Raw genomic sequence first — 25,831 nt, forward strand, 5'->3', positions numbered from 1 at the left:
AAGCACTGAAATGCTTCCGGACCACCCGAACATACGCCCAAGTACAAAATCATCAGACGAACCTATTGGAACCTTCAAATTCGTATTCCGAGGTCATTTAATTAAAAGTCAAACCTTACTCAATTCTTCCAACTTAAAGCTTCTGAAATTAGAATTTTCCTTCCGAATCAATTTCGAACTTCCCAAAATCCAATTCCGACCACACGTACAAGTCGTAATACATGAAGTGAAGCTACTCAAGGCCTCAAACCGCCGAACGATGTGATAGAGCTTAGAAAGACCGACCAGGTCGTTACAATAGCCCAGTCCACGATAATCTATGAAACCATTTTTAAGTTGCTAAAGAAGGATGCTGCCACGAAATGGATGGAGGAGTTCCAGAAAGCCTTCGGCAGAATCAAAGAGTATCTTTCAAGCCCGCCAGTGCTTGTTCCCCCTAAACCATGAAAGCCATTGTTGCTCTATTTGTCAGTCTTGGATAACGCCTTCGGCTGTGTGTTGGGGCAGCATGACGAAACTAGAAGAAAAGAGCAGGTCATCTACTACTTAAGCAAGAAGTTCACGCCATGCGAGGCCAAGTATACCTTGATAGAACGCACTTGTTGTGCTCTGACAGGGATTTCTCAGAAGCTAAGGCATTACGTCGGCATATATTACGCATCTGATATCTCGACTTGACCCGCTCAGATACATTTTTTAGAACCCAATGCCTATCAGAAAGCTAGCTAAATGGTAAATTCTCCTCAGCGAATTTGACATTGTGTACATAACTCAGAAGGGTATCAAAGGACAAGCTTTAGCCGATGACCTCCCCGAGAACCCATTGGATGGAGATTACGAACCGCTTACAATGTCTTTCCCAGATGAAGAAGTACTATATGCCAGGGAGGATATTATAAAATCAAACCCTGGATGGAGATTGTTTTTCGATGGAGAAGCAAATTTCAAAGGAGTCGGAATTGGGGCAGTCCTTATTTCTGGGGTCCTCCTGGACAAGACTTCCCCGTTGAGGAAAAAGTGGCTACATCATCTTTGTAGCCATCGACTATTTCACCAAATGGGTCGAGGCATCTACTTACAAGGCCGTCACAAAGAAGGTAGTGGAAGACTTTGTCCGAAACAACATCGTCTGCATATTTGGCATACTGGAGTCTATCATTACTGACAATGCCGCTAACCTCAACAACGCCTCATGAGGGAAATCTGCGAGAAGTTCATAATCGTCCACCACAATTCCACAGCCTACAGACTGCATTTGAATGGGGCAGTCGAGGCAGCCAACAAGAATATCAAGAGGATTCTGCGAAAGATAGTGGACAATCACAGACATTGGCACGAGAAACTATATTTTGTTTTATTAGGTTATCGGACCACCATGAGAACATCTACTGGGGCAACACAATACATTTTGGTATACAGCACTGAAGCTGTAATACCCGTGGAAGTCAAGATACCATCCTTAAGAGTCATTCAAGAAGCAAAATTGAACGACGCAGAGTGGATACGACTCAGGCAAGAACAAGTCATGCTCATTGACGAGAAAAAAATGGATGCAGTGTGCCATAGACAGCTATATCAGAACAGGATGGCTAGTGAATTTAACAAAAGGGTGAAGCCTCACCAATTCACAACGGGGAAGTTGGTTCTGAAGAAAATCTTTCTCCATCAAGAAGAAGCTAAAGGGAAGTTTGCACCAAACTGGCAAGGTCCTTACGTGGTTCACCGAGCACTTTTTGGTGGAACTCTAATCTTGGCAGAAATGGATGGAAGAGTCAGCACGAAGCCTATCAACTCATACGCAATGAAGAGATACTATGTCTGAAGATAAATGGAGTTAGGGTTATTGATGTAACAGAACTATGTTCAAACCTGACATCCCACAGAGGGATACGTAGGCATCCCACCCACATAGGGTTCGATTTCTCTCCCACCTTCTCTTGTAATAGAAAAACCAAATATTACTTTTGTATATTGTTTAGGAATTACGCTGACTTGATTTCCTCAGAAAGGAATACATAGGCAATCCTCATCGTATTTAGTCATATTTTGCAATTGAACTACATTCAGGTCTGATTCCAGTTGGATACGTAGGCTGTCTGTGTCAGACTCGACCATTTTAATTCTTAGTCTCATCATTTTGCATTTGTTGTAATAGAACTACGCTCCGACCTGATTCAGTTTTGGATATATATGCTATCTAAGTCAGGCTCGGTCATCTTCCTCATATTTTATCATCATCCCACGAACTACGTTCATACTAGATTCCATTTTGGATATGTAGGCAACCTGAACGGGTTCAGTCATAACCTTAGGAAAGCCTTTGTAATGCATTAGTTCTAATTAGGACGCAGTCGCAATAGAAAGTATCTATACTGTAAGAGATGTCATGGAAGATCGACATCAACAGGATGAAGTTCTCAAAGGAATATGTTCGCGTGTGGAGAACATTTCGTAACATGTCATAATCTAAAACGACGGCATTTGCTTAAAAGAAACAAGTATTTTCAAAATGTCTTCTAAATTATATATATATATATATATATATATGTGTGTGTGTGTGTGTGTGTGTGTGTGTGTGTGTGTGTGTGTGTGTGTGTATGTGCGTGCGTGTGTGTGTGTGTGTATAGTAACTTGTTCCTTTTACCGAACTTCGTGGCGCAAACATGTCAAAGGCTGGGGAAACCAACACTGTGGCTAACACAAACCAACTCCCCTCCGCCCTCCCACCAAGAAGTTTTCTTTAGGTGCAGGGCCAACAGGGAATAAGGAAGCGCGAGGACTACATTGCGGCGAATGACGGACGCACCACTTGCCTAAGATTATCTCTCCTTTTTTTTGCTTAAAATTTTCTAGCACAGCTAATGCTAACTTCTGAATCCTCTACAGGTGCCTCAGAATCATACAGCTGACACGGAAATTTATACATAGTAAACGGCCTGCTCAATCAACCAGAGCACCCTCTACAAATCGCATGTCGACTTCACCAACCGAAGTCCTGTATATAGCAAACTGTCAGCTCAATCAATCGGAGCGCCTTGTACAAATCGAATGACGGCTTCACCAACTGGAGGCTTGTATATAGCAAATTGCAAACTTCGCCAGAAAAAGCAATTCGCAGCACTGCTCTTTCAATCACGAATACCGGGGTATACAATAAAAAACCTTGTTACCAACGTCTTTCCAATCGATGGTCGCAACCTAGCTTTGCAGTCAAGAGTATCTCTTGGGCATGCTTTCATTTTCTTTACTATTACTTTGAATGTTTTGACGTTTTGCTCATGCAGCTTTAGGTATGATAACAGTTTTTATCAATTTTGACGTTTTGCTCATGCAGCTTTAGGTATGATAATAGTTTTTATCAATCCCTCCTGAACGGAGAATACTTTACATCTCAATGCAAAGCTCTCCCAACAAGCGGAGATGCACTTTACAAAACGAGCTCTCCCAACAAACGGAGATATCTCTCATTGCAAAGCTCTCCCAACAAGTGGAGAGCGCTTTACCAATCAAGCTCTCCCAACAAACGGAGATAATTTTCAAATGCTCCAACAGCTGCAGAACGCTACACAGCCCGTCTAACAAATCGAATCAGGATCAAGTATCTCATCATCCCAATCCCAAATAACGGCTCACCGGCAGCCAAGCATCATCATTTATGCATCATTTACATCGCATCTTAATATATTCTACATTATAATATATTGGTATGCATATATTTCATTTGTTTTGCAGGGACAAACATTGCAGCATGGAACTTTCTCTTAGAACCAGACCAAACTACAGCATTATGGGGCCAGCCAACCTAGTAGGGGCCTAAGACCCCATCTCAGGACGATCAACGAGCTCAAAATTTTGAATCACCAGGCTGCAAAATTCAAGTTAGCATGAGTGGCCTATCTTCCATCTTGCCATATCGTCACAATACGATACTGGGGCAATTCCTGCGACTGCCACTTCCCCAAAATCAATACTCCAGAACTACATGAGGCCTGATCCTCGTTAAGCCCGAGGTATGTAAGAAATTCAAAGCCAGAATTCGGCCCCTATATCTCCAAAACTCTTTCCAAAATCTTCCAAATCCTGCAATCCTTATGCCAGTCTTGCAATGTATGCCTGAAGTTGGGACAAAATTAGCCTTGGGTTCAATTTCTTTGCCCGAAAACTCTTTCATCGTCTCCGGCAACTGTTGACGGTCAATTTTTACCCTCAATTTTAAACTTAACTTATTTATACTTAATAATTTGCAATAAATGTTTTCAAAGTATTTTCAGTAATGAATACCTATTTTTAGAAATTAATTCAGTATTAGTTTCAAAATTAAGCATTTGGTATTAGTATGATGTAATTACAAATTATATTTACAATTTAAGGATTATAAAATAATTTCTATTCGTAAGTTATATAACTAATTCAATAAATTACTTCTTAAAATAGTTAATTAGTTTACCAATTCAATAGTTCAAATTAATGTCCTAGTGAAGTATATTTATATATAATCAATTAATTACAATAATTAGTATTATTTAACAATAATAATTTTCATTGCATTTTATTGAAACTATTAAAGTTATTCAACTTAAATTCAAAAGGGATTAAAGGAAAAGGCCACAATTGCAATTCTTGAATCAATTATAAAATGGCTACATTTTAAATGATTTTTAGCCCAATATAAGGCCCAATCCGAAATAACTCATTCCAAACACCCCATCTCCATTCTAATGTGGCAATTCGTGCCATCTCCTTTGCACCAATCACTGCGTGCCACGTCATATTCCCTCACCGCTCACAAAACAAACACACTCGCATCTGAGTCGTTGGTCCATCTGATCAACGGCTCACATTTATTCTCAATTTTTTTTTTGATTTTAAATACCCGCCCCAGAGATCTCATTCCCACCGTCCAAAATCTCTTAATCCAACGGCCACTGAAATTTCGCTCCAAAAATCTTTAATGACCAAATTATCAAGACCGTTGATCTCAAAGATCAACGACCCATATTCCATCTCTCAAATTTAACCCTAGAGACGGACCCCTAATCCCCCAAACCATAATCATTCACTCAGAGACTCGCCGCCCTCATTTCCCTAAACTCTCTCTTTTCTCTCATCCGTCTCCAGCCTATCAATCCCAAATCCTTGCACAAATTGTGCAAGGTCACATAAATCAAACCCCAAACACTCAATCTTCCTCCCTATCTGCGAATATCGTTGTTATTTTCCTCTTTCAATCACTGGAACTGAAACGCCCAGTTTTGAAACCCTAAGCTCAAAACACCATTAATTTGATTCCTACCTTGTTCTTTCAAATCAAACATACATAACACTCATCTTGTCCCTGGGCTATGAAGTCTGATGTTATTTTTTTGTTTCATCGAAGAAATTTTTAAAACCCCAGTTATGAAATCACAGACCAAAATATGAAACTTCACATCTTTGATTTTCCTTCATGTTCTATTAAATCGGAGCATGCATAAGCACGTTTCATAGCCTCAACAAGATTATTCAAACTCCAGAGGTCAAATGCAATGACCTCTGGATATTGGAGCTTTGATCTATGGGTTTTCCTTCAACGGTCAGCTTTTCTCACTCAGGTAACGTGTTCACCATTTTTCACTCCGTCTCCCAGATTTTTCACTCGATTTTGTTAACATCATCAATCTTTCGTCACTTTCCACTCATGATTTTGAATCTGTTTGAAACCCTAGAGCCTTAATGGCACTATAAAAAAGGGCTTTAATGTTCTCACCTAACAATCATCTACCACAACCGAGAATCACCAACTAGACAAAAATCATCTAAGACCAATTCTGAGATTTCAAAAACCTAGGGTTTATTACTGATTCCTTTTTTTGTTTCTGAGTACTTTCGCTTCTTCGAGCTTGAAACTTTGGGGTCTTAAGCAACTAAGAGAGATCCTTGTTTGGTCTGCTACTCTCAAAAAGGTCAGAACCTCTCTCATTATTCTCTTTCTTTCATTTTTTTGAATACTACAAGCATGCCAAATTAGGTTTTGTATATTGCAGTTGTTCTATGATATTTAATATGCTAACATATTTGTGCTATGTTAGTTTAGTAGTTACTTGTGATTAGTTGTCTTACTTTGAGTCTTTAGTCAGTGACTGATTAATCATTAATCGATTTCTTTTGATCTTTGTTCTGAGTTTCCAACAATCTCCATGCCTAAGTTATTATATGTTCATGTTCAACATGGACTTCATGGCTTTCATTGACCTGCAGTAAGCTTATCCTTATTGCATCTCTGTAGTTTTTGTGAGTTTTGAAGTTGAGTTTATTACCCGATAACCATAACTAAGATGAATCTGAAGTTGTTTAAGTTTATATCCCATGTCTTTTAACCTTAAGCATGAACTTTAAGTGTTTAAATGCTCTTCTCTGCTTATGGTTGTTAGACTATTTCTGAGTTGCCACTATGGTCTTTTACTTTGTTTAGTTGCTATTATTTCTGTTAACCTAATCTTGTTTGAACTAAACCTATCTTCTCTTCTCCTAGTAGACCTATTACATACACTTGCTAAGACTAAGTTATCCTCCCCCATAACATAACCATGGTCCTATTTCCCTTCTTCTTTGTTATAAGAATCGATAACTTGTACAGCCTGACTTGGCTATTTTCTTGATCAGTTAACATCTTCAGCTGCTAGCTCAATCTAAAACTTACTATGTATCATATCCATTGTGGTTAATCTTTTAGGGTTATCATTGATCTTTGAAAACTAGCATGTATTTTGTCTCTTAATATTGTCTTCCCTTTACAAGGGATCTATTTCCACAGTGTTGATTATTCTCGTTTTTTAATTATATGTCTATATATCAGTCATGTGTATTTGAATATGTTGAAAATCTGGGAATGTTTCTAATAACCTTCTTTTATTCTTTTAGACATGTATACATTTGGGCCTGCTGAATTCCTAAGGAACTCGGGCCCAAACCAGCCTTGCTGCATCTTCGGAGAGTCCAGTCTTGCCATAGCCGCGCCTCTCAAATTGCTGGGCCTACCTTTAATAGGCCCAATCTTCAAAGTCAAATCTTTTCCCTTACTCCTTCATTACTGCCCATTATTTTCGTAGCTTAGTTCATTGCCTTAATTATTTTTGCTTATTGCCTTTGTTGTCTTATCGCATTTTTGTTAGCATTTATCAACACACATATATTAGATTACATGAAACTTAGGCAAAGCTTAAATAATATAGGACTTAAAAAGAATAGCTAGTAATTGATACTCGCCTCCGGTTAATTCCAACTTGTTTATCTTATACCCTCACTCTTCTTAAAGGATTTTTGAAGCTCAGGTCTTTCATTGGAACTGCAGCATGTTTTCAAAGAAAATTAGAAAAGAATCACTGATTTCACCAACTCGGAATAACATCAGATTTTTCATAAAAAAAGAAAAAGGCAGTAACAAACAGACTTAAATGAATTTCCAAAGACTCGCTTCTTTAGATCTTCTTGTTTCAAGAAAAACTAAAGTATATTTGAAAATCATTTTTCTTACAAACAACTCTTACGATTACTCTAGCATCTATTATTCAAAGTACTTACTTTTATGACTTAATAATTACTGGCCTTAAAATCTAGATCACTTTCAATAACTATTTATAATTCCATGCCCCTTCCAAGTCTTATATGTACTCATTTAACATGTAATAAACCATACCTTAGTGATAATTAAGCATAGTATAAATAACTGATTCCTTAAAATTAGTCTAAGTCTTATGGAACTACCTCAGATAGATTTTAAGGGGTACCTAACACCTTTCCCTTAGAAGAACAAAAACCCTTACCCATGATCTCACCGAATCGCTTACCTGTAATGAACATAACTTAGTAATTAAATAGGAACCCTAGTATACCTTTAAATATTAGGTGGCGACTCTCTTTTATCAACAATAGAGAAACCACAAGTTGAATCCTTTCTTGACTGGTGCAAAATAAGGTGCAACAAGTACAACTTCAACGTGGATGCTGCAAGTATAGTGTCGGCCATTGGTCGCATCAAGGAGACCAAATGGCCTAAGCCACTTCAGTCTGATCCCGCACAATGGGATTACAACTTGCTGTGTAAGTACCATGGTACTCATGGTCACAGCTAAGGGAGGAAGTGGCTCGACAATTTAACAATAGACATCTTCGAGAATTCCTAAGTGAGCGGGCCAAAAATCATTTCAAAAACAGGGACGTCAATAAACAAATTGAGCAAGAGGAGCCTCAACACGTGACAAAATGATCATTGGGGGAGTGAATGTCCCACAAGGGCCAATGATAAAACGCACCAAAGTTTCTATCACCAGGGAAAAACGCACCCGGGATTACATTCTGGAGGGTCCATCTCGTTTAGTGACGAGGATGCCGAGGGAATCATCCAGCTCCACAATGATGTACTGGTAATATTCGCACTTATCAATAAATATTGAGTTAAAGGTTTGTTAATTGATCCAGGTAGCTTGGCCAACATCATCCGATAGAGGGTCGTAGAGCTATTGGGATTATTAGAACAAATCATACTGGCTGTACGAGCATTAAGTGGGTTCAACATGGAATGTGAGACGACGAAGGGTGAAATAACCCTACCAATAAACACAGTCGAGACCACCTAGGAATTGAAATTCTATGTGATTGAGGGGGATATAAGATACAATGCCTTATTTAGGAGGCCATGGCTTCACAGCCTGAGAGCGGTGCCTTCGACCCTACATCAAGCATTAATGTTTCCCACTCCGTGCGGAATCAAATTGATCTACGGGGAACAACCGGCCGCAATGGAGATGTTTGCCGTCGAGGAAGTGACCCCAATGTCCACGGTCACGACGTCAACAGTAGAGGACTGGCCGAAGAGATAGAAACTAAATAGCAAATAGCGGTCCCGACCCTAACCGGACCGGGGAAATAGTAGGAGCATCAAGCAAACGAGGAGGATGATTACGATGTTCCGAGATCCTTTATAGCACCCGATGATACTGATGCCACCAAATCGACAATCGAGGAATTCGAGCAGGTCATACTGAACGAGTACCTACCAGACAGAAAAGTAGACATGGGCACGGGTTAACTGCCGAGCTCAGGAAAAAACTTATTGATTTTCTTAAAGCTAATACTGATTGTTTTTCCTGATCCTACTTAGATATGACAGGGTTCCCACCGGAGGTGACATCTCACGAGTTGAGCTTGGATCCAAAATTCTACCTGGTCAAACAAAAGAGGAGGCCGCAGTTCGAGACCAAACACGCATTCATCAAAGACAAGGTATCTAAACTTCTGAAAATAGGTTATATTCGGGAAGTTAAATACCCGGATTGGCTAGCTAACGTAGTGGTCGTTCCTAAAAAGGGAAAGAAACTTAGAATGTGTGTAGATTATAAGGATCTAAACAAGGCATGTCCAAGGATTCATTTCCTTTGCCTAACATCGATCGAATAATCAATGCTACGGCCGGCCATGAGATACTGAGTTTTCTCGACGCCTATTCCGGGAACAACCAAATTCAGATGGACCCGGGCAACCAAGAAAGACTTCTTTTATAACTAAACTCGGCACCTACTGTTACAGCGTAATGCCGTTTGGGCTAAAAAATGTTGGTGCCACGTATCAACACCTAGTTAACTGGATGTTCGAAGAACAAATAGAAAAATCAATGGAGGTTTATATTGAAGATATGTTAGTTAAATCCATGTGAGCAGAGGATAACTTGAAGCATTTTTAGGAAACCTTCGACATAGTGAGGAAATACAACAAGAAACTGAATCCGGAGAAGTGCGCCTTCAGGGTTGGCTCGGGCAAGATCCTCGATTTTATGATATCCAACCGGGGAATATAGATCAACCCAAACAAGATAAAATCCATAGAGGATATCACCTTAGTTAACAACGTCAAGGCAGTAAAAAGATTGACTGGGCGGATAGCCATATTGGGGTAGTTTATTTCGAGATCGTCTTGCAAAAGCCACCGATTTTGCTCACTGCTAAAGAAGAAGAATGACTTTTCTTGGACCTCGGAATGAGAGAAAACTTTAGAATAACTCAAACGATACCTATCGATCCCTCCTTTGTTGCACACCCCGAAGGCAAATGAGCAACTATACCTCTACTTGCTAGTTTCTAAGGTAGCGGTAAGTGGTGTCCTGGTTCGGGAAAAAGAAGGTACACAGTTTCCTATTCACTATGTTAGTAGAACCCTAGGTGATGCTGAAACAAGGTATCCACACTTAGAAAAGTTAGCACTTGCCTTGTTGAGCGCATCTAGGAAATTAAAACAATACTTCCTGTGTCACCCCATCTGTGTCGTGACCTTGTACCCGCTGAGGAATATTATGCATAAACTTGAGATCTCGGGCTGGCCAAATGGACCGTAGAGATTAGCAGGTATGATATCAAGTACAAACCCAGAACTGCTATAAAATCTCAAATTTTGGCAAAGTTCGTTACCGACTTTACGTCGGCTTTGATCCCCGAGGTTGAGAAGTAATTACTGCTCTCCTCGGGGATTATCTCGGGGGTTTGGACCCTATTCCTAGACGGTGCTTCTAACACAAAAGGGTTTAAGTTTGGAATCGTACTAACATCACCTATGGGTAACGTAATATGGCAGTCTATTAGAACTATGACATTGGCTAACAACAAAGCCGAATATGAGGCTATGATTGCATGTCTAGAACTGGCTAAGAGCTTGGGGATAAGGTGATCGAATCCAAGTGTGACTCCCTCCCCGTCGATAACCAAGTTAACAGGACATTAAAAGTAAAAGATAACCGGATATGGAGATACTTGGATAAATTACTAGTGACCTCACACCAATTCAAGGAATGAACTCTATAATATGTACCTCGACATCAAAATAACGAGGTCGATGCATTGGCCAATCTAGGGTCGTCGGTCGACTCCCACAACTTCAATTCCCGAGCAATAATTCAATTGATGAACTCGGTAATTAAGGAAGGTCACACCGAGGTAAACTCGACAAGCATGACATGGGATTGGAGAAACAAATACATAGACTACAAATTGTCATCGGATCCCAAGGAAGAGGGCCCTACGTACTAAGGCTGCCAGGTTTGGCTTGGTTGGTGGAAAAGTATATTGAAGATCATTTTTCGGGCCATTAACAAAGTCCTTGGGACCGGGGGAGACTAACTACGTTATGAGGGAAGTACATGAGGGTACTTTTGGAAACCATTCGGGAGTAGAGTCCTTAGTTTAGAAGTTGATCAAAGCCAGTTATTACTGGAACGAATGCCAGAGGCACGCCCCGATGATTTACCAACCGAGGGAGATGCTTCGCCCAGTCCTCTCCCTTGGTCGTTTATGAAATGAGGGATAGACATCGTTGGTCCCTTGCCATGGGCACCCGGCAAAACCCAATACATATTACTCGTGACCGATTACTTCTCCAAGTGGGTCGAAGCACAGCCGTTCGAGAAAGTTTGGGAAAAAGAGGTCATTGACTTTATAAGTATCATATAATATGCCGGTTCGGGATACCGTACGAGAACACTTGCGAAAACGAGATGCACTTCATCAGCGTGGAGATTAGTAAATTTCTCGAAGACCACAAAATCAAAAAAATCGTGCCAACACCCTACCACCCTATTAGGAATGGTCAAGCGGAATCAACAAACAAAACTATACTCCACAACCTAAAGAAGATATTGACCAACTCAAAAGGAAGGTAGAAAGAAATTTTTCCCAGGGTCTTGTAGGAATACCGAACGACTTCGAAGACAAGCACAGGTACAACACTTTTCTCTTTAGTGTATGGCGGGAAGCTCTGATTATGGTAGAAGTAGGAGAACCGAGCCAAAGGTTCCAATACTCTACGGAGACGTCAATTGACGAGGCCATGGCCACGAGCTTAGACTTATCGGATGAAAGGCGAGAAGCTGCCCTAGTCCGATTAGTAGACCAAAAACAACTCATGGGGAGATATTACAATGGAAGGGAAAATCCCCGATATTTCCAGGTCGGGTACTTGGTATTGAGGAAAGTTACACTGCATACCAAGAACACGATAATGAGAAACTAGGCCCGAACTAGGAAGGACAGTACAGAGTCACCGATATAACTGGCAAAGACTCATACAAGCTTTAGTCCGAGAACGGTGTACAACTACCCAACAACTGGAATGTGGCGCACTTAAAGCGGTACTACTGCTAAGGTACGGACACACTTTCCTTTGTAGTTTATTACGCTTTGAACTAACCCGTGCAGGTACAGGTCAAATTTGTGGATTAGGTCTGAAAGCACGTGTTGCACTCTTTTTCCCTTGAACCAGGTTTTTCCCGAAGAGGGTTTTACGACAAGGTTTTTAACGAGGCAATAGTAAAATGTGATGCCCTAGTTTTGAAGACCGGCTTGGGGCCAGGACTGCGGATCAACCGTATTAGACCAATAGTATCCCAGCCCTCACAAGTTCAGTTTCGAATACCAAGGGCCATCACACCCTAAGTCAAGATCCTGAGTTCGGAAATGTAGAAGGCATTTTTTATTCGATATTGAAAGCCAAGGATAGAATATTAGAATTAATTGTAAGGGTCAAACAGTCAAACAAACCATGCATGTGTAGCTCATTCTCGCCATAGCAGGAAGCTGTTTGTACCTTCATTATGTACTCTACATTCAAAGTAATAAAAGAAGTTTTCCTTCTATGTTTCATCAGTCCACATTCGCACCAGCAATATTACTGTTATGTTACTTAAATTAATATAGGGTTCAAAACCCTTAAGCCTACGGGCCTCCCCAAACATTGTTACTCAATAATAAGATCGGAAAATTTGGGCTAGCAAATCCCGGAGGCACCAAGCCTTCTAGGCAGGACCTTAACATGAAAGGCTACATCCAACTTAAACGGCTTGGAGACGTCCGAGTCCGTACACAAAAATTCAGGTCCTTACACATTTTTTTAATCTATGAAAGATTACTTCAGACCCAGTCATGGAGAGAGTCACCTTCGGCAAAGAATAATCGTGTCCGAGTAAAACATTTAATTATTTTAATAAAGACTTCATTTTTGGTTGGATCCTCCGAAGTCAAAGCAACTCGGAGTTGTTACTTGACCCATGCTTCATCCGTCATTTAGGGGAATGAACAGTCTAAGTTATGTCAAATTCTATGCTAAGGCCTCGATGGCATATTTTGACGACTGAAACACAAGTTACAAATCTTGAACATAAAGCAAATACTGAAAAAGTAAAGGACACAATATAGCCGAACGGAAAGTTCTTATATATGTACAAAAAGATATTTACAGAGGCATTGTGAAGCGGCCTCGAAATAACGAAAGCATATACAAGGGGAAGAAAAAAATAAAAACTAAGGCTTTTCCCCCCTAGTCTTTGCTAGAACCCAACTCGTTGCCCGAACCCTCGGGCTCGTATCTCTCTTTGGCCTCGGCCTCTTCGCCTCTTCAATCTCGGCCCTAGATCAAACCCCCGGACATGAATCTCCTCAAGGGTCTCTCTTCGGGATAACCACTTCACATACTCAGCCTTGGTTATTGTACCGGCCTTAGCCACCTCCACATCATTCTTATACTGGGCCAGCATATCCTGAATCTCTGAGGACTCATTAGAAGCTGCTTCCAACTTGGACTTCAATGCGATGTACTACTGGATGAGGGTATCTCGTTCCGTGACGGTCGAGTCCAGTTGTAATCAGAGATCATCGTTCACCTGAGACCATTTGTTGGCTTTATTCTTTATCTCCCAGAGCTGATCCTTGGTTGATACCAAATCCTCTTTGGTGGCATCCCGTCTGAGATCAGGTGATCCATTTTGCTCCTCAAATCTTCAGCCGAGGCTTTGAGCTCGTTCATTTCGGCCCTAAGCTGGTCGATTAGGTCTATCTTCTCTTGGACCTGCTAGGTTGTGCGGTTAGCAGTTGCGCTTAGCCTCTTATTATTAATCTCAAACACCCTTACCTTTTCGACCAAAATGGGATGTTCTTGTTCCACCGTCGAGGCCTCTTTCTGAGATTTTTCTAGTTCGGATCGGAGCACGGGGAGGTCCTCATCTTTTTTCTCACTAAGGGTTTTGTACATGTCCTTTTGACAGACCTACTCCTTGAGCTTGAACTCGAGATGACCCACCTCCATCCGAGACCGATGGAAGCTCTCATGATGAAGCACCGAGGCTTGAGGAATAAAAATGATGAAATCATTAGAATATTATAAGGCTAAATGAAACCCTTTAAGGGATATAAGAAAATGGAAACGTACCATGTTCAGCTCCTATTGTGCCTTGTTGAAAAGGCTCAGCGCATCCACTTCGTTAATCTCCGCTTGTTCCTCTTCGGTCACCAATCAATAAAGGTAGCTAGCTACGCCAACCGGCCTGGATGACACCCTAGTATCCGCCGGTATCGTAAACATGACCGTTCTCTTACGTTCAGGATCCACGCTCGGGGCGGGGAACTGCTTCACGAACTTTGGGCTCGAGCTTGGCCCACCTGACTCCGGTAGCACATCCATTTTTGGGATCTCCATGTGGCCAAAATTGGAGCAGTCCTCCAGTGCACCGACGTCCATGCCTTCGAAGAATAGGTTAAGGGCCTCATTTGCAACCTATGATGCCTCGGTCGGCTTTTCTTTGAGGGCCCGGGCCTTATCAAATAGAGACTACATGTGAGATAGTGACTCTGGAATGTCAATGAAGTCGGCGGCTTCTCTCGGAGCTGGTGTAGCTTTTCGAGAGGCCATAGCCATTGGCTTTACCTAGGTCTCCCGAGCTGAAGTGGGTTCGGCCTTACGGTCGCCTCCCTTCGGTGCTGCCTGCTCTTCTGCAGTGATGGCCGGCTCATGGGAAACAAACTTTATGTCGTCATCTTCAAGGTAGTCCCTGAGCTGGTAAAGGGAATCAGGGTCCGATACCCTTGCCCGAGTACTCTTTTTGTTGCTCATTCGGACCCTGACCTTAACCCTCTTTATTTTGTCCTCACCGTTCACGTCCGGGGAGCCAGAAGACCCCTTATTTATTCTATTTTCCTCCTCCTTCTTAACAGTAGCCTCAGCGGTAGGCTGTCCCAAAAGTGCAGGGTTTTGCAGTTGGGGACGTGGCCGCGTTCTCGTTCACCACCCGAAGATTGGTGGTCCTGAGCAAACCTGTCCAAGGAAGAAAGGGATTTAGCCAAAAATCTAGGGGAGTGAAAGGGAAAATCAATCAGTAGAAGAAGAATACTAACCATGGGAACGAGCCTCCTATTTGCCTTTTAAAAGTTTGTGTCACTCATGCTCAGAGTATGTCAATTGTTTGTAGATCCCCTCGACCCACTCCTTGAAACTAGGGATTGTATTGGGGACCGGGGCAATCACTGCACAACGGGAAAGCCATGGGATGAGAAAGGAGAGTAAAATAAAAGAATTATTTTAACTACTTAAGAGGAGATGAACTTACGTTTTGAGTTCCACTTATCAGGAAACGGTAGGAAATCGAAGGGAATGTGATCCTCGTTCTTTACTTGAACAAATTTCCCCTCCGAGCCACGGTCCCTATATTCATTGATGCTCGAGAAGGAAGCCTTCTTTGCCCGTCGGGCAAGCTTGATTAACCCCCTCAGAAGATTCGAGGGGCGTAGATACGAAGCAGGTGATCGATAGTGAACCAGGTCTCCTCTATGTCTTTAACCAAGTGACGAAGGAGAATCACGATCCTACAAAAATATGGATGGATCTACCCCAGGTAGACCTTGCACCTTTTGCAAATGTCGAGGACCACCGGGCCAAGCATGAAGGGGTACGTATAAACGCTTAAGTACCCCTCCATATAAGTTCTAATGTCCTCATCAGGATCGAGGATGACTATATCCTTGCCTTCCCACTTGCAATCCACCCGGACCATCAGGAGCGTGTCTTCGGTGATGGAGTAGATATACCTCCACATCTCTTCACCGCGATCCCCTTGTTTGGAGGCCATCTCGACCTTAAAATTGTTGTTTGTGGATCAACCTCCGGGAATAAAATCCTTAAGGGGAGGTTCCGGGGTTACCGCTGGTTGAGTCGCTTCGATGTCAGTGGCTGGGGTGGAATTATAAGGAACGGTATTTTTAAGCACGGACATCGGGGTTTTCGCAATCGATATCTAGGAATATGAAGATTTGAAGGCGGATATGAAAGTCTGAAGATGGGTGTGAAGATTTGAAGGTCAAACATGAAGATTCAAAGATGAATTATGAAAATTTGAAGATTAGAGATGAAGAAATGAAAATGTAAAGAAAAGTGTATGAAGGTCTGAAGGAATTATGAGCAAGTAAAAAGTTCGGGGGTAACTTAAGAAGGTTTTAAATCGGAACGTAAAAAAGTGTAAAAAAAGGGAAATGAAGCTTTTAATGGAGGAAGATAATTAATGCGTGATGTTTCGCATTCGAGATGGTCAACCGGCGGCTGACATGTATCCGAATTCAGAACGACACGACTGATGGGACGTTTTACTGACCCGTCAACCCGATTGTAGCGTCTGGAGAAGTGAACCGGGGTCAATCAATCACTTCTTGTCGTTTCTATAAATCTTCTCTCCGAAAAGTGAGAGAACTATTTGTGTAGGGGTAAAATCGGGGGTAAAAGTTAACCTCAATTTCCCAGTAAAGAAACGAGAGGATGGTGCGACTCGATATGACCTTGGGTAGTGCCAATGGCATTCATATATAAGAACTCGGGGAGGACGAATGGTGCGGTCGAGACCAGACACAACCAAGAGTTGAGCTCAAGCAAAGTGATGAACTGGGGCCAAGATAAAGGCAGTTAGACAGAATAATCGAGGGGCCTAAATATCCGCCCACCATCGAAAATTACAGCGCAAATCTCGCCCGATATCAACTGCGTAATAACGTTTATTAGACGCCAAAGATTTTTTTTACATTATTTAGACTTGTACTAGGATTGAGAAACTCCCCTACTATATAAAAGGGAGAACTTTTGTATTTTAGGGACCACTGTTGGCACGCATATCAAAGCAATAAATACAATTTTTGTTCTTTAGCTACTGTTCAAAGTGTTGTTCAGTTACCTGCTTATTGAGTTGTAACCGAGCTCGTTCCGAGGGTTAAATCGGAACCAATTTCCAAACGTCCATTACAAAGCTAGAGTTGTTCATCCATTACATTTGGTCTGATCGCTCTAATTTTTTTTAATTCAATTATTTTTTGTTCATTGTTCACTCGTGTTAAACTAAATCACATATCCTTTAACCGCGAATAAATTAAATTGTTACTCCGTTTAAGGGCAAACATGATTAATTATCTAAATAGTATAATGTCTATGTTAAATGAGTTATAATACTCTTACGCTAAACCATCAATCCATGACGAGTAGGATTAAATTTGAAATTGATTTTGAATATCATTACTTGTTGATATTTTAATTTTTTATGAGAAATGGATGGTGAAGGTGGTTTCGTCGAGACGTCGTTAACAAATAGGCAATGTAATTCGTCATGGTCGTAGTAATTAGAGAATATAAAAAAGCCTAGGCGTACATTATAATACTTTCCTTTTCTAAATAAAATATTTAGTAACCTATCAAAAACTTTCTCATTATTTTATTCCCACCACTATACAAACAAAAAGTGGAAAAAGAAAGAAAAGATTCCACGTGTATGTTTGACTAATGTACAACAATGAAACACTCTTAATAACTATTTCCCATAGTACTCTAATTAGAAATTAGTTACAGTATATTGTTTGGTTACTTGTTAGGTGACGGTTTGACTTCAAACATCAACCTTTTGAAAATGTAAGAACGTGAAGTGGACACTTAGCTTATTAAGTACCATTTTCAACTGGGTAAGACTCGATAGTTTTAATGTTTGTTTAGATGAAGAGAAACCGAACATGTTTTAATAATAGAAACCATTGTTTCCGTCCAAGAAAACTATTTTCGATCAGTCGTTAATTTGTTTTTAGAATGGAACGTACTCATGGGACGTTCATTGGATGTTGGAAGAGTATTAATAATGTAACAGTAAAAATTGTTTGTCTCTAGTGTGTGTAAAAGGGACTATTCGGAAAAGGTGTATTGATTAGTCAATAAAGCCAAAAGCACCTGATGGTTCATTTACGACCAATGAATACCTGCGATCTCTCTTTGATTATAATAGAGGGGACGATACTCATTCTCATAAGTCACTATTCAAATCCCATATACAGTAGAGTGCCATGATTCTTCATTAAAAGTACAATCTGTTTGTATTTGGACACGTGCTTGATTGTTTGGCCATTTGTTAGGAAAAAAAAAACTGAAAATTCCTTAGTGTACTTTTCAGAACTTGTAAAATTCGGACGTAAAGAGTTTACCGCAAACTTCCACGGTTCGAATCCATAAGAACACTATAAAAAAAAATTCTCACACCCCCTCACCCCTATACACAGGCGCACACTTGTCTCTTGTATTTGTCCTTTTACGTTTCGCGTATGATTTTGGGATATAGTATTGTTTTTACCCATATGTGTATGCTATTAATTTCGTTCCGTAGCTTTGGTATTCTATTAATGTACACTGACTTAATAAAACAAAGCATGTTGTCATATGATTACTCTTCCTAGTTACAATATATCTAGTTTCAGATATGTCAAAGTGTACATTTAATATAGCTACAGCCATCAGTTAGTTAAGCAGCTTTCTTTTATTTGAGCGCATGAAACACTTGGGATCCTTGAACTTCAAGGTAAAGACTAATGCCAAAAAGAGCTTTCCTAATTAATGTAGTATTCATATTTGAGATGGAAACTTCTAATCAGCTACTACTTGAAAAGATATTAGAAATAGGCCTATCCATTTTGACTTATATAACTCTTAATAAGACAAAATTCACTTTATTTAATTTATTGTCTTAAAGCCCAAGTCTCTCTTAATATAAGCCAAATAATACAACAAGAGACCTTGTCCATTTCTCTAGAAAGCAAAGCAAAGAAAACTTCCTCAGAATTAAGTTCCAAGAAAATGCTCAACAAACAATATTAGAAACAGAGAGAAAAAAAATGGGGAGAGCTCCTTGTTGTGATAAAGCTAATGTGAAGAGAGGGCCATGGTCACCTGAAGAAGATGCTAAGCTTAAGGAATTCATAGAAAAATATGGAACTGGTGGTAATTGGATTGCTCTTCCTCAAAAAGCTGGTGAGAAATTCTTGACCAAATTGAATTCTGTCTTTTTCCCATCCCATTTAATTCTTTTTCCTATTTTTATGGAAATAATTTTTTTTTATTTTTTCCGCTTTAATTGATGAAATGATTTTGGATCAGGATTAAGGAGATGTGGAAAGAGCTGTAGATTGAGATGGCTGAATTATCTAAGGCCTAATATCAAACATGGTGATTTTTCTGATGAGGAAGATAGAGTTATATGCAGCTTGTATGCCAGCATTGGAAGCAGGTAGAAAAGTTTTTAATTATGTCTAATTTATGTAACATCTTTTCCATTTTTTTCTTTTCCTGCTTTGGCCACTAATCTAGTGCTCTTAAATTTTCATAAATTAAATTATCATGTGTTTTCATGACTTTGAGAACTGAAATAGATCCCATAAAAAAATACTAATACTGTAGAAGAAGAACCTCAATATTGAATAAGGCTAAAAAAGAAAAGCATCAATTTGTTGGGTTCTCACTGAAGATTCTGCCATTTTATGGACATTTCTACTGCATGCATGCCAGGTTTAGATCTTGGATCAAGTCTCTGTCTTTACTTACAAACATACAGCTGTTAGGACACAGTTCAAATTGATAAACTACTCCTTTTTTTCTTCTTGATGAGAAAATCTCTGTTAAATTCAGTAATATCTAGATGGAACTTATTTTATATTGTAAGAATTTGACTTTAAATTTTCCTATACTGACAATTTGTAGATTTTTATACTAACAAGAAACTCTTCATAAACAAGCTTGATGTAAAATAGAGCAATAACTAGTTAAATTAAATTGATGTGTAACACTGTTAGTATATGTAACTTAAATCTCATATAGTATTTATGTATCAGGTGGTCAATTATAGCAGCTCAATTACCAGGAAGGACTGACAATGATATCAAAAACTATTGGAACACAAAGCTGAAGAAGAAGCTCATGTGTCTAAAATCACCTTTCTTTCCTACTACAAATTTTCAAACACCACCAACCCAACCCCAAACAATTTTCAGTTACACCACAACTAGGTCTCTCACTGGTGGCCTTGAGCACATTTCATCAGCCCAACCAAATCTTAACATGAACTTTAACTTTCAGTTGGGGACAAATCAATATTCCTATTTTCAGCCATGTCAAGATCAGAGCTTAATGAATCCCATGCAAGCAACTTGTTCCTCATCTGATGGAAGTTGCAACCAAATGAGCTATGGAAAAGATATTAAGCAAGAGGAAATGGGCAATTTTTTACAGGGTCAAATTCCAACAACTTTTGAAGAAACCCAAAAAGTTACTCTTGATTATGGTAACAATAGTGGACGTGGTAATGATCACCAGCTTGGCACTTGGGCTGATCAAAAGTCAAATGGATATCAAAGTAGTCAATTCCAGTATGATATTGAAGAAGTTAAGGAGCTGATTAGTAGCTCTAGCAGTGGCAATGGATGTAATAACAGTAGTTTTTTCTTCTACAATGATGAAAACAAGACAAATGAGAGAGGGATGTACTATTAATTTATGTAGTCGTGATGGAATTGAATTAATGAAAAGCTTCTATTTTGCTTCCACAGAGGTTTTTCTTTCTGTGCATTTCTTTTTTGTAGTTATCATGTAATATCGTTATCATTATATGTGTAATGTCTATGCTTTTGTCCCCTAGCCTTATACTCCGGCCTATCTATGTATTTAGAAATTAGAACTCAGAAAATTAAAACACGAGTGATGATCAAGCATCCACTGTTCTTCACTGAACCAAATACTGTTTGCACTATATATATAGAGATACACAATAAGAAGTAAGTTCTTCTAGTCATATCTGCCCCCTCTTTCCTTTCCAAAGATATATATTCTTAACCGTACTGAGAAAGGTACTAGCGCTGGCTTTTCATCAGAAAGAGCACTGTTTGCAAGTTTGGATCTTAATACGACAGTTGGTAATGAAGAAGAGATTTCTTTTTACACGAGATTATACGAGCGAGGATTTGAATTTTATGGGTTCAGATTCGAAATTTTATCACATTTCATCTAATTTAATGACTTCAAAATTTATTATTTGTGTATATATTTAATGAGTTTTCTGGCCAATATATCTATTGCTCGTAGCTTTGTTAGAATCCAGAAGAAAGTTGTTGTTCTTTTAGAAAGAGTCATGCCAGCAAAAAGAAAGATAATAATACAGCAAAGTTTAGGGGTTGCATTTCAGCTCAAGATATTAAAATGATTGGAAAATAATTCAGAATAATCTCAGTCTTATTCAAAACTTAAACCTTCACAAGTTATACAAGGGAGTACTACTTGGTTAGCCTTATAATAAGTGGGTGGGGACAGGCATCAACTTCTGTACAATACAGGTAATAGAAAATTAAACGTCATGTACTAAAGAGTGTAGCGAGATAGTAGTTAAGATTCTTCAGCTCGTATCTGAGATTTTCAAGTCATGAGAATGGAGAACGGTAAGAAGAGTTTTATCTTTTATTTGACATGAATATGGGTTATTTATCTAGTGAATTTTGAATACATTTAAACAGAAAATATTAAATTAAGCAAAAGAAAAAGAAAAAACGTTAATCCCGTGATGAAAAGAGAAAAAACTCATACGCCTATCACGGCAATTGAAGAGTTAGTCTTTCATAAGTAATTTTAATAATGGATTATGGAGTGGCTTATGATTTGATTAATTGATAATTGACCATTGCTTTTTTGGATATAATTAATATCGAGAGTGTCCCCATTGAAGTTGACCTTGCTTAGCAATCACCTTAGGTAAGCTATATTTGTCAAATCGACAAACCAATGTACTCCACTTGGGAATTTTTTCCCCCTTCTTTTTCATTTTTCCTTCTCCGTTTACTCTTTACTTTATAAGCTTGTGTTAATAAATATTGTAAACAACTGATAGTTGGATTTAACTAATTCTGACCAACAATGTGAAAATGTTTGACAGCCATAAGTGTCAAGAATTTTCTATGGTTATTTTGAATAATTGAGTTGCAACCTAATTCGACATCTCTTTCAAAAAGAAAGGCATGTGAATAACGTCAATGCTACAACAACTTTGGTATCCTCAGCCTATAAATATTAAACACGACTCCATTTATATGTAACCATAAAGTATAGTGTTATTATAGCTCTTATTTGGCGTATTATTACTACTTATAACACCACGTATTAGGAGTGATAGATAGTTTTCTCTTGGAAGAGACCCATTGGCATTATATTTCCTGATAGGATATTTCCGGTGGGGCTAAAATGGAACTCGTTAGCTACGTAGAGGTGTACAAACCGAAAGGAAATCGCACCCAAACCGAAAAGTCAAACCAAATCGAATAAAAAAACCCGATAAAGTTTGGTTTGGTATTGAATAAAAAAAGCAGACGACATATAAATATATAATTTTTATATATACTTTTAAGACTTTATATAGAATTTTTTTTTAAAAATGTCTAGAAATATTTGGGATTCTCTTATGACATGTAACATTTAATAGAATAGAAGTGCTCTATTTTTATTAACTTTAAATAATGTGTTGTATGATCACTTTCTTATCAAATGTTATTGAAATGCGTCAATCTCTTTGTTTTTTCATATTCATATGTCAAGATCTATTAGATTCTTATATCTTTTTCGGATTTGAAGTGGTATTTCGATAATTGAAAATTAAATAGAACATACATCATTAATTAGGTATTGTATTTTTTGTTATGTTTAATAATTAAATTTGGTTAACTTTGAAAGTCTACATCAACAAAAATTTATTGTCAGATAACTAAAAATATAACTATCATATGTTACTAAGAAAATTCTCTCATAAGAATATTTTAATAGATTATATGTTTGTCAATTTTTCTAATTTTTATTAAACATATATTTACTTATAAAAAATTTAACGTTGTTAGATTGACATATTATTCATGTAACAAAAAAACTTGAAAACCCCGAAAATCGGACAAATACTGAACCAATCCAAATCGATATAGTTGCTTTGGTTTGGTTTTAATAAAAATCGAACCAACCCGGTCCATGTATATACCGTCTACGGGTTAATCCGAAATGTAACTTGGCTAAAATTTTAAATATATTAAATAAGAAAAAATAATAGATTGTGAACCCAATATATCAAATAGGTTATGGTATAATTCTGAACTCAAACCCACAAAATTTAAATTTTAAATCCGCCATTGTCTCCCATCGGAGAGCCTAATTAAGACGACTAAGAATTGGTGCTTTTATCTGTTATGGTTGTTGTATTGATGGTGGAAAAGATCTACACGTGAAATGTTAGACTGCTAACATGGCATAACACATAAGAGCAATAATATAGCAACACGTAGAAGTCTTATCTGATAGAGTAAGAAAAGGCACGGGAAGAAATACCCACGCGATAATACCGGGCCTAACAGCTGGCAAAGAATGAATAAGTAACGGAAAAAAGGAAAGATACATGGAACGGAAAGAAATAAGGAAGGGAAATCGTAACAGATGTAAGGCATTTATAGCAATAAATGCATCGGTTATGAGAATCCAAAATAGAGGGCAATCAATATCATTAATGTCCATAATTAGCACAAATTATGGGGGAAAACCGTTACTATTGTACATTTCTATATAAAGGCACAAAATTTTATTTGTACGGAAATTGGGAACAATATTGAGATATATACTTTACTTTCTGCTTTCTCGAAATTCTTTGCTTCAATCTTGCAATCAATTATTTCCTTAGTTATTCTTGTTATTTTCCTTCGATATCTTTGAGAAAGTGAAGTTAAACTTGGTTATCAGTAACCTGTTTTCTTCTAAAATTAGATGTTGACTGAAAGATATATTTTTGGTTAAACAAATTAGTTCCGTTGCTGGGACTCTGATAATTTTTTCACTTTCCAAATTCATTTTTTCTGTCAAACAACCATGTCGACTGCCAACGACAACAACCAACAGAACCGACTGAACCAACGAAATCAACAAGAGGGTGGAACTCCAATCCCTTCACACCAAAATTCTCCCCAACACTCCCGAGAGGGGTCACCTCAAAGATAAAACATCACATACGAATAATCAACATGGGGACGATCAAACTGCCGAAGACGCATTAAAACAGCTAATTGCAGAACACGTCAACAATGCCCTTCAAGCTTTCGTTAGTGGATTGCCAATTGTACCACCAACTCCACCTCCAAAAAACACTGCAACCATAGAAAACCCACGCTCGGGACTTGCTAATTCAGGCAGCGAAGGAACTCCCAATCTCGTGATGGAAGGTCAGGTACCCCAAATAATTTTGATTTATAAAGTTTAGTACTAACTTTGCAGAAGCAGCTCAAGGAGCAGAATGATAGCATAGAACAAATGCCTGGTGTGCCACCCGTGATTACAGGAGTGGATATTGACAAATATTCACAACAGCCCTGGAAGCAAAGTGCCGCCCCCTTGCCGATTCCAAAAAAGTTTAAGATGCCCGATATTCCGAAGTATGATGGAACAACCGACCCACGAGATCATGTAACTGCGTTTACTACTGGCGTAAAAGGCAATGATTTAACCAAGAAAGAAATTGAGTTGGTGCTGGTCAAAATATTTGGCGAAACACTCACAAAAGGAGCACTAACATGGTATTCTCTTTTACCGGAAAATTCTATTGATTCTTTTGCTGAGCTTGCAGATTCCTTTATAAAAGCACACTCAGGAGCTCAAAAGGTTGAAAAGAGGATGGAAGACATCTACAAAATAAAACAAGGAGATACAGAGCTACTCAGGGAATTTGTGGATAGATTTCAGCATGGAAGAATGATGTTACCGCGTGTACTTGATAACTGAGCGGCCATGCCGTTTGCAAGTAACTTAAATGAAAAAAGCTCAGAAGCCACGAGGAGGCTCAAGGAGAGCTTACGAGATTTCCCTGCTACAACGTGGAATGATGTTTACAACAGGTATAGTACGAAGCTGCGGATAGAGGAAGACACTATCACTCAGTCACGGAGAGATGAAAGAACAAGTTCGAGGCGACCAGAAACTGAAAAAAGGTCTGGTAAGAACAGGTACAAACCTTACATGGGACAAGTAGGACGGGATTCACGTTCTAAACAATATAACCCGAGGTACAGTTCTAGATCAAGAGACAGAGATCCGGGTTCATCATCCAAGTATGGGAAAGAGCGAGATACGCGGGATGGCAATGTTAATACGAAGGCAAAGATTGGTGATTACAGTTTCAATGTTAGCACTTCTGAGTTGATAGCTGTTTTAAGAAGTATGGGAGATAAGGTGCGGTGGCCAAAAGAAATGAGATCGAACCCTAGCAGAAGAAATCCAGATTGCTAGTGCGAGTTTCATATCGACCACGGTCATAAAACAACAGATTGCAGATTGCTATAGGGTGAAATAGAACATTTGTTAAAACAAGGTCATTTAACCGATTTGTTTAGTGAGAAGGGTAAGCAAACGTATATGAAGAATAGACAAGAGCCACCAAAACCTCCATCACCAAAAAGAATGGTTAATGTGATAAGCGGAGGAGAGGAGGCCAACGGTGTGACATATACGGCTGCAAAAAAGACATCAAAAGTCATGGTTACCCATGGAAAGCGAGTTCGCAAAGTTTTGGAAGAAGACAACATAACGTTTAATGATGCAGACGCAGATGGCGTGATGATCCCTCGTAACGATGCACTGGTAATATCTTTACTTGTACATGATACTAATGTGAAACGAGTTTTGATTAATCCAG

At 39.0% G+C, this 25,831-nt stretch overlaps 1 protein-coding gene across 1 annotated transcript; it reads left to right on the forward strand.

Moving 5' to 3' along the window:
- The first annotated feature begins 18,884 nt into the window (after window positions 1–18,884).
- LOC109240640 (transcription factor RAX2-like) lies at window positions 18,885–20,678 on the forward strand. The gene is made up of 3 exons (XM_019407305.1): window positions 18,885–19,110; window positions 19,237–19,366; window positions 19,968–20,678. The coding sequence occupies exons 1-3, from the start codon at window positions 18,975–18,977 to the stop codon at window positions 20,623–20,625; spliced, it is 924 nt and encodes a 307-aa protein (XP_019262850.1). The 5' UTR covers window positions 18,885–18,974; the 3' UTR covers window positions 20,626–20,678.
- The last annotated feature ends 5,153 nt before the right edge of the window (window positions 20,679–25,831 follow it).

This window comes from Nicotiana attenuata, unplaced genomic scaffold (genome assembly GCF_001879085.1).
Source record: "Nicotiana attenuata strain UT unplaced genomic scaffold, NIATTr2, whole genome shotgun sequence".
Classification (NCBI taxonomy): Eukaryota; Viridiplantae; Streptophyta; class Magnoliopsida; order Solanales; family Solanaceae; genus Nicotiana; species Nicotiana attenuata.